Raw genomic sequence first — 11,758 nt, 5'->3', positions numbered from 1 at the left:
CTCTCTCTCTCTCTCTCTCTCTCTCTCTCTCTCTCTCCCCCCCTCCCTCTCTCTCTCTCTTTCTCTTTCTCTCGCTCTGTCTCTCTGTCCCTCTATTACTGTCCTCTCCCTCTCTCACGGAGAGCTCAGAGGGCTCGGATCTTAGATTAACTTCTGTCTCGGAAATTGCGCGTGCGCTCAGCGCGCAAGGGCGATAAGAGTCCCTTTCCTTTACGCGAGTTTCGAACTCGCGCACTAGAAGGAACGTGAGCGTTCTCGCGTGGCGGCCACAAGAGCCGAAGTTTTCGATCTCTGTAATACGAGACTATATAGGACTATAGGTCTATCAAGCTTTGAGAGAGCACGAGCGTAATTTACCTCCGCCTCCGTTCGACGATAACTCGACACGAGATACCCAATTAACGCGCATCGCGTAAAAAAGGCGAAATTTGGCGATGTGAGAGACGAAGAGCTTCCGCGCTCCAGATAACCTTTTCCGTGACGGCTTTCAATTTCTTCTCGACGATCTTTATTATTCTCCTAGTACATGAACTAGTTTCCGTATTCCCAATGCACAGGTAATAGCGAGCGCAAGCGCTTTGGGATATCCTACAGGATGGTTGCAAAACGATTTCAAAACTGCCAAAACTGAGAATCATTATTGCGGGCTTGGCTGATATCAATATTAATATAATTATTATTATTAATTATTATTAGTATTACATTATTATATTTATTACTATTTAGTATTCTTAATTATATTGTTAATTATATTATTATTGCATAAATACATCTCGTCCGTAATGACTCTTAATTTCGATAGTTTGATGTGCTGCCAACTTCAATACATCCAAACTGTTTTGGATGCAACCTACCAAATGTTGCACTTACATATTAGGTCAGTACAACGGATTGCCTATGCATTTCGCTGACAGACGCGTATAGTCTCAGTAAGTCTTGGCAAAATGCTCACTTGGAATGTAAATTTCATAAGAAAGAAAGCGCGCAAATGAGCATTCTAAGGCTTACTGAGATTGAATCCAACTACGCGCGTTTGTCATCGAAACGAATAGGTAATCCGCGATACATAAGTATACAATGTACACGTAAGTACAACATCCTCTACACGTGAAAGAAGGATGAGAGAAATTCAGTAACGGGAGACTTTTGCGCGACTACGTCCTACTTTCCTTTCGACCTCTAATTTTTTTCTTATTTTTTATTATTCTCCTAAGTACATAAAGCAGTTTCCGTTTTTCTGATATATAAATAACAGCGAGCAAGCATCCGCTACGAGATATCCTGTGCGCCGTGTTTCTTTTGGAATTAGTTAAGAGAGGTGAGATAGTTAACGAACTTCTGCTGTAAAAGTAGAAACTCATCTGCAATGCAGTAGCGTGACTTCGGCTCGTAAGAGATATCCTGAGATATCCTGCTCTCTAACCGTATGGAATTACGACGTCAGACGCATAATACACCAATTTTGTTTGCGCCGTGCAGCGAAATGGAATACGGCTGTCTGTCGATCCGTACATTGAGAGGAGAACCATCTCAGGTGCGTTTCGCAAGGTCTGCCTTATATTGGATTGTATAAGTAATTTCGAACAAAAGTAAGTTTATACTTTTATACCGTTATAATTTCATGAATTTAGTGAAATTTCATAACATTAGAAGATAAAAAATCAAAATACGTATTGTTTCATAAAATTGTAACGACATGGAAATACAATTTTAAGTACGTCTGCAGAAAAAGTCTAAATTACACGATCCAAAATGTGAGAGAGGAAAACCGAGCCGTTCCGACACGCATTAATGGAACAAATCTCGTGTAAGCTTCCGTTTCTAAAGTCACGATCCGATGTGGCTGCAACGACGAGGCGAAAGTACCAATTAGATAATTGCGAGTCGTATCGCGTTCACACGATCATTCTACGCCGTCGTGATCGAACGAATTGTCGGGAAGGATATCGCGGTGGAGCACGTAGACATCGAGGATTGCCGATGACTTAAGGGATCACCACGGCGATCTGTGAACGGCGAGGGGAGACGTGAAATGACGGCGAGAGGCCTGGCGGATGTTGGCTTATGGATGCTGCGACTTGAGTGACGAGGTATCTGTCGCGAACTATGTGGAAAGTTCCAACCTTAATTGTATTAGTTGGCTCGCGAAAACGCTCGCGAGAGAGTTAATGAGGCCTCGTTTTCGAACTTCGCGGCGGCCGCGAGTAAACGGCATCCCCGAGAGCGAAGAAATTCCGCGAATCGCGAGGGAAAGGTGAACGTGCACTCTTGCGGTACAAGCTAACGCGAACTCCCGATATTGTTGTTACTTCATTTCAGTGACTGTTAACACTCGGAAATGTTGAAATGTCATTTTGAAGTGACTTTCGGCCGCGGATGACGCCTCGACCCCACGTGAACTTGCTAAACCGCGACGAACTTCGGCGATTAATCCCATAGCGAAAGCTCATCGTTATGCAAATGACAAAATAATCTCATTTATGGTAATCGAAAAAACGAAGTCTTCCCTTCAAATTATGCATGTCGAAGAGACGAGGATCACGGTGGATGAGCACGTTCTTGATCAATTTCGCGAAGCTTCCCCAAGCCGAACGAGCATGACGGTGCGTTATTGTGTAGAAAATCGTGCGAAGTGATTTCAAGGAAAGAAACGTTAAGTTAATTCATCATATGTATAGTTTAGTAATTGAACTATAACTAAGCAGATTTTTACTAGTGCAGCAAAGAAATTGTGTGTGCAAACATTTGTCAAATGGAATCAAGAACCTGTTTCTATTGATCTTATTTTAATTATTGCAACAAATCATTTCGTACTTTGAGCTAATTGAAGTTTGCCAAACAAATGCATTAATTTCACTAAACAAATCATGTTCGATGACTATACTGACGAAAAAATACTTGAAAATCTATTTGTAGGATAAAGATTTGTTTCATACAGAGAAATTCTCGAGTATTTTTTTCTCAGCATAATGAAGAAATATTTTGAATTTACAATGTTTTATTGTATTATTTGAATGGTTATAGAGTAAATATTCCACAAATCTCAATAAATTGTTGTCTTAGCTAACTTTTGTTGCGATCAATTATTACAACTAATTATTCGGCTATAATGAAGTCCGTTAATGTTTTTCTTTATGTTTCCAAATTTTCTTTGATACAACAGTAAAAAGATTAGTTGCACGTATCTAACTATATTTTCCACTAATCGGTAGTACAGAATCGTCTTTGTTGTACTGACAAATTTGTCGTGTTATGACATCAGACTTCATTTTAATCAGACAGGCACAACTACAAATCTCATGTAGTTTTTCGACTTAATTATTATGTAATAGCAAACAGGCTGTCCGTATTTTACAGTTATGATTTGTTGAGCTAGTATGTTTTCCCGTTGTGACAGCAAATCTTTCTTTTTCGTGCAGTTATCGAGAAGAAATTTGCATATCTCTCTTATACTTCGCAAAGACAGGTCCGGACGCGTTCGTTGGATCAGACCCAGATCGCTGATCCAGATCGCTGTTTCAGATAATGTAAAAGAGCCGAGTCGATACACACGCAAATTGGCACATGCCGTTTCGGCCGGAGGTGAGCATCGTCGGCGACACGACAAACAATTCACTGACCTGGTAGAGAACGAACCATCGTAATTGCCACTTAGTGGAGTCGGCTGCCCGCTTGTGCAAATATCCCGTCAGCGAGTGATCATAATGGGCTCTCTCCGACAGCATGACTAGCTGAGCGTCATTTACCCTCACTGCAACACATCGTAAACGCACAGCACTCGTGAATAGGGCAATTAAAACAAGCCGCCTGATTTGGGGCGACAGGCGTCAAGGCGCGAAGAACGCTTGCGCGCGGGCGCGAAACGAATCGCGAAAAACGAATTTCCCTCGAATGTCGCACGTCATAATGTGCAGGAGTACGCGCCGGTGACGTGAATACAATATTTTTTCATGAATTTTAATACAATCGGATTTTCTATTTGAAGAGTATTCCACGGGTGATCTCTCGGAATTAGTCGGATTAGTGCGGCTCTTTGCGGGAACTCGTGCGCGTGAACGGATTTTGTGCGGTATTCAAAACCGTCCGCGCGTATGTGCTTTGAAAACGCGGCAGTAATCGCGTACGAATAGCGAGATCACCTATGCGCCTGCGAATCAAAACGTAAAAGGCGGCCTCGAATCGCTTAGCATTGTATAAGATATACAATGCATTAATTTCACAAAACAAATCATGCTTCGAAGGCTACACCGAAGAAAGAATACTTAAAAATTTATTTGTAGGATATCCTGTATATCTGTGTGGTTATCGTATGACAAAATGCGCCGTGTCGCAATTATGCGTCTACCTGTCAAACGAGAGATTGTCTTGCATCAACTGCTAAATATTGAAATGACAGAAGAGATCAAACCGAGACGAAAAGTCCTTTGTCATTTTTTAGTACGAGCAATATTTAGCAAGATACTAATTAATTAATTTTGATGCTTAACGCTCCCTACAATTCACGGAGCACAGGTAGTGCCGCGCATTATAAAATTGCGAATTCCCGTCTTCTAGACTGGCCACAGACATAATATATCTAGACCGAGTGTTTGCCTTTATTTGAAGAGTGGAGGTAAAGTGCACGTAGAAAAGGATGCATTGTGTTTTGAGACCCTGCGTTCTCTTATTCGCGCATGTGTATGAGCATATGTGTGAGAGAGGTATGATTAAAATTGATGTGCACAATGGTGAAGTGCAACATTTGTTGGAAAGAACATTTGGCCAATTATTCGATTAATTCGATGCAGAAGACATGTGGTTTTCAGCCCCAGGTTCTCTTTCTTTCATTCCTCTCATATAAACACTCACATACACATGCACGAATGAGAGAGAACGCAGGATCTCAAAACACAGTGCATCTTTTTCTAAGTGAATCTCTACCCCCACTCCTCAACGCTCGATCTAGATATATCTATGAGACTATTCTGATCAGTAGGGAGACGTGGGGAGCAGACAGAAGTTCACTTATCGTAACAGTCCAAGGGGCGGGAATTTGCATTTTTCGGCGCGCGGCACTATCTGCAATCCGAGGAATTATAGGGGACGCTAAGCGTCAAAATTGATTAATTAATAACTCGTTAATTATTACTCGTATTAAAAAGTAGCAAATCTTTCGTCTCGATTTGATCTTTTTTACTATCTGCCATTTCGTTACTTGGCAGTTAGTGTGGGACACCCCGTATATTTGCGGGGTTATCGTATGACACACAATGCGCCACGCCGCAATTACGCGTCCACCTGTCTCTCGCTACGCTACCGTTCCAATAATACTGCTCAAAATACCATCGGCTCTTGTTTACCACGGTGTACACGTAGGAATATTAATAATTCGCCGATTATAAGCGCGTTTACGTTCAAACTGCGCGTTCGTTCGTCCGTTCATACGTACGACGAGTCAACGTCGAACAAATTACAGTGCTCCCGCGTAATTAAAAGCGTACCCGTATCGTTTGTGCGGGTAACAATGAGAGCGAGCGAGCGAGCGAGCGAGAGAGAGAGAAAAAGAGAGAGAATTAATGAAATTTTGGGCTCGCGCGAGGGCGTGCTGCGATTTTCCGCGGTCGAATTTACCGCGTAAGCAAATAAATCGCACAGACAAAAAATGGCGCGGTGATTAATCACAACCGACCGCGATTGTTTGATTTGTCAGAGTTAACATTTCTGCAATTGCCAGCGGTACCACCGGCTCGCGCTCCTCCGCGTCTCCATTAGCGAGATTCCGTTCTCAGGTGACGACGGCGCGATTCTCAGCGTAAATGCAATTTGCGTTTAACCGCGGCTTCCGCACGGATGCACAAGTCTGGGGGCCAGCGTGAGCGCACGTGCGACCGATCGAGCGACCGACCGACCGACGGACCTACGTACGACATGACGCAAGAAGCCGCGAACTCGCCAATCTGATGCCCACATCGCATTAGCGACCGCGTCTGCATTGCGTTTGCGATTCACGATTGTCTCTTGAACAATCAGAAAGGAGCTATTGACGGGATTCGCGATTCTAGTTTAGTCCCTATCACACCAGTGATTAGTTTAAAGAGGAGTTGTTGACGGTTACGATAAGTAGACAGACGGCTAAACGCAAATGCAACGCGGACGCAATTGAAATTGGTACGGCCATAATGCCCGTAGGGTGCTTACTTCAGCGCAAAGATACGCGACATTTAAGATTCCGCTCGCGGGAATGAACGAATGCAATTCTCTGCCAAGAACCGACCGCGGAAATCCGCGCAAATCGTGACTCGATGAATAACGAAGCTCTAACGTCGTCGCCGGATTTGAGAGAATTGCGCAGGCGATTATTTACTATTTTATACAAGGGCGAGGGCGGATGAAAAATCTCGTCTCGGCGTTTCGCGCTGGATATTTACCAGCGGACAATGAATTTGTACATGCAAAACGTATACAGTCGCGCAACATTAATGAGGGGAGACAAACTTTGCCACATAAATGTCGTAGTTACAACAACAACGGCAGCATCGAACTTTTCACGAGCGCTCTTTTAATATGGATCCGCGATAATGCACCATTGTTCGTCGAAAAGCGCAGCCTGGTCCTTCCGCACGTCGGCGATTTTACATGCGGACACGCCGCGCGCACGCGCGCCAGCAATAATTAACCGAGTTTCGCATTTGTTCGTCGGTCGCATTGATTAATTAGATGTTGATTAACGCTCGACGCGCACATACACACCACGAAAAGCCCGATAAACTTTTAAATTTATACAAATTGCACCACGTTCGCGGTATTATTCATGTTCGGCGAACGGCCGGCGGCAACGGATTCGCGGAAATAACGAACGCGAGACACAGCGTTAACGTTTGCGAATGCGTTAACGTTATACGGAATAATGCGCGGCGTAATCATACTGCAATAAGAGGATTATCGCGAAATTCTTCCGATTCCGAGAATCCACGCTTATATCGATCGGTGTTTGCATTGTTCGCCAAAGATATCCGGTAACTCATTCTCTTAAAATGAATCAGTGAAACATCACTGAAAACAATGAATGTACTGATTTGCAGTTATAAGTGTTGCACTTTCAGTGCTCAGTGCTATATTTATAACTGATATCAGTGACTATTCACTGTTTCACTTTAAGAGAGCACGGAGGATTCACGGTGTATAGGTAGATTAGGTCAAACTAAACAAAAAATTTCTCTACTGTTTTGTGAACAATCGTAAAATTTTAAGTTATTGATCCAAGAAGATTCGTGAATGATCACGCGCACCATACGACAGAAGAGCTGTGATGGCGACGTTTGCCGTTGTATGCTTGTATATTAGGTCAAACTAGATAAAAAAGATCTTTTTATCATTTTCCAAATGACTACGTAGTCATTCATTTCTAGTCATTAATTAAAAAAAATTATCACACACAATTATGCATCCAACTTCTTTCATTAATAACCAAACATGTACGTGAACATTTGGAAAATGGTAGAGGATTTTTTGTTCAATTTTACTTAATACATATAACAGCAGACGTCGCCATCATTGCTCATCTTCGCATAGCACGTGATCACTCACAAATCTTCTTTTATCCATAACTTAGAATTTTACGTAGTTGTTTGCAAAATGGTAAAGGAATTTTTTGTTCAGTTTGACCTAATTTATCTATACACCGCGACTCCTCTGTAAATTATCAGACATTCTCCCCACACATACACACACACACATACACATGTCTCACCGGTTCTTTGCATCTTGGGACTGAGCATGATCACAAGTCGTTATCAGATGGCCGCCTCCCCCTCGTCTTGATTTTCACAGCGGTGATTGATTGTCCAGATTACCTTGTTTGGGTTCTAACGATGTAATAGAAAACGGCACCTAGCCGGACGATCAAGCGTCCCGTCTCGACCGAGATCGAGGAGATCCGTCGGTGGATGATGATTCGTCGGGATGCGCTGCTGGTGCCGTCGCATCTGCAAACGTGGATAGAAACCCCTTCGATAAATATGCATGCCGCGCTCGCTCACACAAGAACGGAGAATGTGTAAATCTGTATTCGATGAAACAAGCGGGGCGGGAGACGTGTGGCGACCGACAACACATGCAGGAGTTTCCCTGAAAATTGTTAACTTTGTGACGCGACAAATTGCGCCCGCCCCACCCCTTCGCTCATGCCATTTGCGGGACTGTATTTTGGACGCGAGAGTGGATTGTTAGCGTGTACGATAATATATTTATTGACATTTAAAACATATTGATATCCGATTTTGCCCGTGTCCTCCCACCGGTATGTTATATTATCGTGTTCCAGCAAGGGGTAACGCGCGCGGCTACGATAACGTCGATTTATATATAAATCACACGAATCGAAGCGGGAGACCATTAGAGGCTCTGTGACGGGGTAAATATCGTTACCGAGCCAATTCAACGTAAACCATTAACAACACTGGCCTGGACACCGGCACAGTGTTTCCGGCCAATGGACATAAATATGCTAAACGCATCAGCATGGTAACGTCGTTCCATGGCAATTGGATCGAACGCGACGCGCCAAGTCAAAGTTGATTTTCCGGTTGCGCTCGCGTTAATTCAAATTCTCGACATTCAAATTCTCCGCCGCCACCGCCTTTAGCCTTTCACTCCTCGCGTTCGCGTTCCGTTTTATGCTAATTGCTGCACCCTGGATTTTATAACATGCGAGAATTCGTTGATTCGCGAGCTCCTCTCTCGGCGACTCACAAAGACGGACGGACGCACTGAAAGCAGGAAATTGAAACGATGAAGCCGCGCGAGGCCCGCGGAAATGACGTTTTAAGCTGTTTACGATGGAAATCGATATTTCGCCGAGTAATAACTTTCACTGAGAGGTTGCTCCACTGATAGTTGCTTGTCGTTACGATTACTCTTTCTCCCTCTCTCTCTCCCCCTCCCCCCTCTATCTCTCGCTCCCTCTCTCTCTCTCTTTCTTTCTTTCTCTTAGAGCGCGAGCCGATCGCAAACTTCGACACAAAAAGCTGTCAAGTGCAAGATACTTCACTTACATGCAGACCAGTACGACGGTTTACCTATCCTTTTCGCTGGCAGGCGCGCGCTTTCTTTCTTATGAAGTTTACGTTCCAAGTGACGCCTGTCAGCGAAACGTACGGGCAACTCTGTCATACTGTTCTATTCGGAAGTGCAATGCTATGTACGAGCGACGCGCATTGGATCCTCCATACAGAAACATGTCCGGAACGCTTTGAACTGCGTCAAGTGCCGACCGCAAATTAAAGTCTGTATATTATAATGAGTCTAAGTCAATGCACAAAGAGAATCGTAAAGCAACGAAATCATGATTACGCGTGATCAAGCATCTCATTATTTATAAGGTAGTATGAAAGTGTGTATTAAATATTTTATAAGAGAAAGAAGATTAGTGGAGGAATATTTCGTATTTGGTAAATTCTTTTCGTTTGGAAATATCTTATCAAAGTATTTATTTCGCTCTCTCTATTGTATACTGTGTGTTCATTTAGTCATTGCAACAATTGAAGTTACAAACGGCACAGTGCAGAAAAAATAACAAACATTTTTATAAAATATCAACTTAACAAGTTGAATATTTCTACCATAATTTTCTGTAAAATTTCTACTATAATTTTACTGTAAAATATTGTATATACTTATACGTAGAAAAGTACGCCCGATCACGCAAAGTTACGTTAAGACTTCTTTGTACGTTGACCTGAGTTCACTGTTATGGGCTTTCTACAACAAGCCGTTAGTCATCATTCACATTACACATTGGTCGTATAAGTCAGAATTATAAGTCTCATATAAGTCTCATAAGTAATCTCATAAGTCTCTATTAATTTCAGGAAACTTGCATCTACAGTAAATCGTAGTAGATCGTTGCATCACGATATTTCAACCAATCAGAGAGAAGACAGTTTTCAGTCAGCTCTGGTCAGCTGCTCTCAATAAAGATGGCGGACACACTTTTGTTTGGTCAGTCATAAAGTGATCATAACTTTTAAGTCGTAAGAAATGGAATTCGGCCATCTCCATGCAGTCACTGATTATCGACTTGCTATTGCCTTATGATATACCAGTTGACTCATTTACAACTCGCTCGTGACAACTGATCCATTATTAACGGCTCATTGTAGAAAGCCCATTACATACAGACGTCAGTTTATAGTTAGCACTTGCAGTAACTCGTAGCGTTTCTGTGCAGACGCCTTTATGTTCTATCAACTTTGGTTAACTTAACCGGCTGATTATTCCAACGCAATTTATTAATCTCATCTGTCAATTCTAACGAGAAATGCAATTGGTCAATTCAATTGGAATAACTAGCCGGTTAAGTTGACCAAAGTTGGTAGAAACGAGCATTAATCCTCGAGGTATCCGATACGGAGATACGTCGGTATGTCGGAGGGAGCATACCCGGATTCTTTGACTCTCACAAATCGTGTCAACTCGTATCTCACAAATCGTGGGAATAGTTAACTTCTCGTTCTTTCGTAAGTTAGTCTCACTTTGCTCGTGCGCAAACACTAAATCAGGTAAGTAAAAATAAACGGATGAATAAAGGATAAATAAAGAGATAAATATCGGTAAACTCACACATACACACGCGACGGTATTATCATTCTGCGATACCTACGTATCTTTTTTAATACGAATTTGCGACATTTGATAGTTCAGTAGCTCGATAATCTGTTAAGATTAACCAGTACCGTCGCGTTCACGCGATTAAAACGATTAAAATAGAGTTTCAAAGCATTTGTTTACGAGTGGGAATATTTGCGCTGCGATACAATAATTTTTTTATTTAAAACCCGCGAAAGAGAGAGAGAGAGAGAGAGAGAGAGAGTCGTTTGTTACTTCAGAGATTTCCCGATACAACCAGTAATACGATTACAATTTATAGCGATATACACCCACCACACATATTGTTTTAAAAATCCTCCACATTTTCCAATTTTACGATTAATTACACCGTTTTTCCGATTTAACATCCCATATTGCGGTTTCAATTATCGGGAGCCGCCGTTATTGCGTCCGCTCGAAATTACGTGGAAAACGCGACCTCCTCCCATCCGACCCCTCAGAGCTAACACGAGAAATATAGCGAGAAGGGAAGGAATACTACTCGTACGTCTGCATAATTTAAGCCCCTTTTCGTCCTATTCGCGTTAACGCGCGGTTCACGGCTTTTTCCATCGACAGGCCTGCGAAAGGATCGTCGACCTGTTTCGAGACACGGCCAGCAGAAAGGTCAAAAAATTCCCAAGAGTAGTTGGAAAGAGAGAGAGAGAGAGAGAGATAGACGAGAAGATCGCGGGGAGAGTGCGAAAGTGACGCAAGTTCGCCAAACGCGGAAGAGGCTTTCCCTCCGCGTTATCACTTTCTCCCTCTGCTGTCAGCAACTTGTAAAGTTTCTCTCTGACGATAAAGCACCGACCCGCGAAGAAGAAGAAGAAGAAATAGCAGTAGTGAGAGAAGTAGAAGAGAAGCGTAAGAGAGAAAAAAAAAAGAGAGATGGAGGAGGTGGGCGTGAGAAAATTCAGAAGGAAAACGTATCTTTGTGTCACAGTACCTGTTACTCTCGTGTGCGCGTGTGTGTCTCTTTCTCACCCCTTGCGTATCCGCCCTCTCTTTCGGCAGAACTGAGGCCTCCGACGGAAGATCCCGCCTCGCCACCTGTTTGTACGTGCTCTCAAGACCGCATGCTCTCTCTCTCTCTCTCTCTCTCTCTCTCTCTCTCTCTCTCTCTCTCTCT

The 11,758-nt window shown here is 42.9% G+C and overlaps 1 protein-coding gene across 9 annotated transcripts in view; it reads right to left on the bottom strand.

The window, feature by feature from the left end:
• LOC116842021 (ras-specific guanine nucleotide-releasing factor 2-like) overlaps positions 1-11,752 on the bottom strand; it is an 85,372-nt gene extending 73,620 nt beyond the window's left edge. For 8 of the 9 annotated variants that reach the window (XM_032810652.1, XM_032810656.1, XM_032810649.1 and 5 more), the window contains exons 1-3: positions 11,576-11,752; positions 7,730-7,964; positions 3,621-3,751 (exon numbers count right to left, since the gene is read on the bottom strand). In XM_032810652.1, coding sequence (XP_032666543.1) covers positions 3,621-3,751; positions 7,730-7,757 — 159 coding nt within the window. In that variant the 5' untranslated portion in view covers positions 7,758-7,964; positions 11,576-11,752. The other variant, XM_032810650.1, reaches the window with a different exon arrangement.
• Between the last annotated feature and the right edge of the window lie 6 nt (positions 11,753-11,758).

This window comes from Odontomachus brunneus, unplaced genomic scaffold (genome assembly GCF_010583005.1).
Source record: "Odontomachus brunneus isolate Ranch 3 - 2012 unplaced genomic scaffold, Obru_v1 Obru_scaffold_020, whole genome shotgun sequence".
In the NCBI taxonomy this organism is placed as follows: domain Eukaryota; kingdom Metazoa; phylum Arthropoda; class Insecta; order Hymenoptera; family Formicidae; genus Odontomachus; species Odontomachus brunneus.
This window is presented reverse-complemented; position numbering and strand designations above follow the sequence as displayed.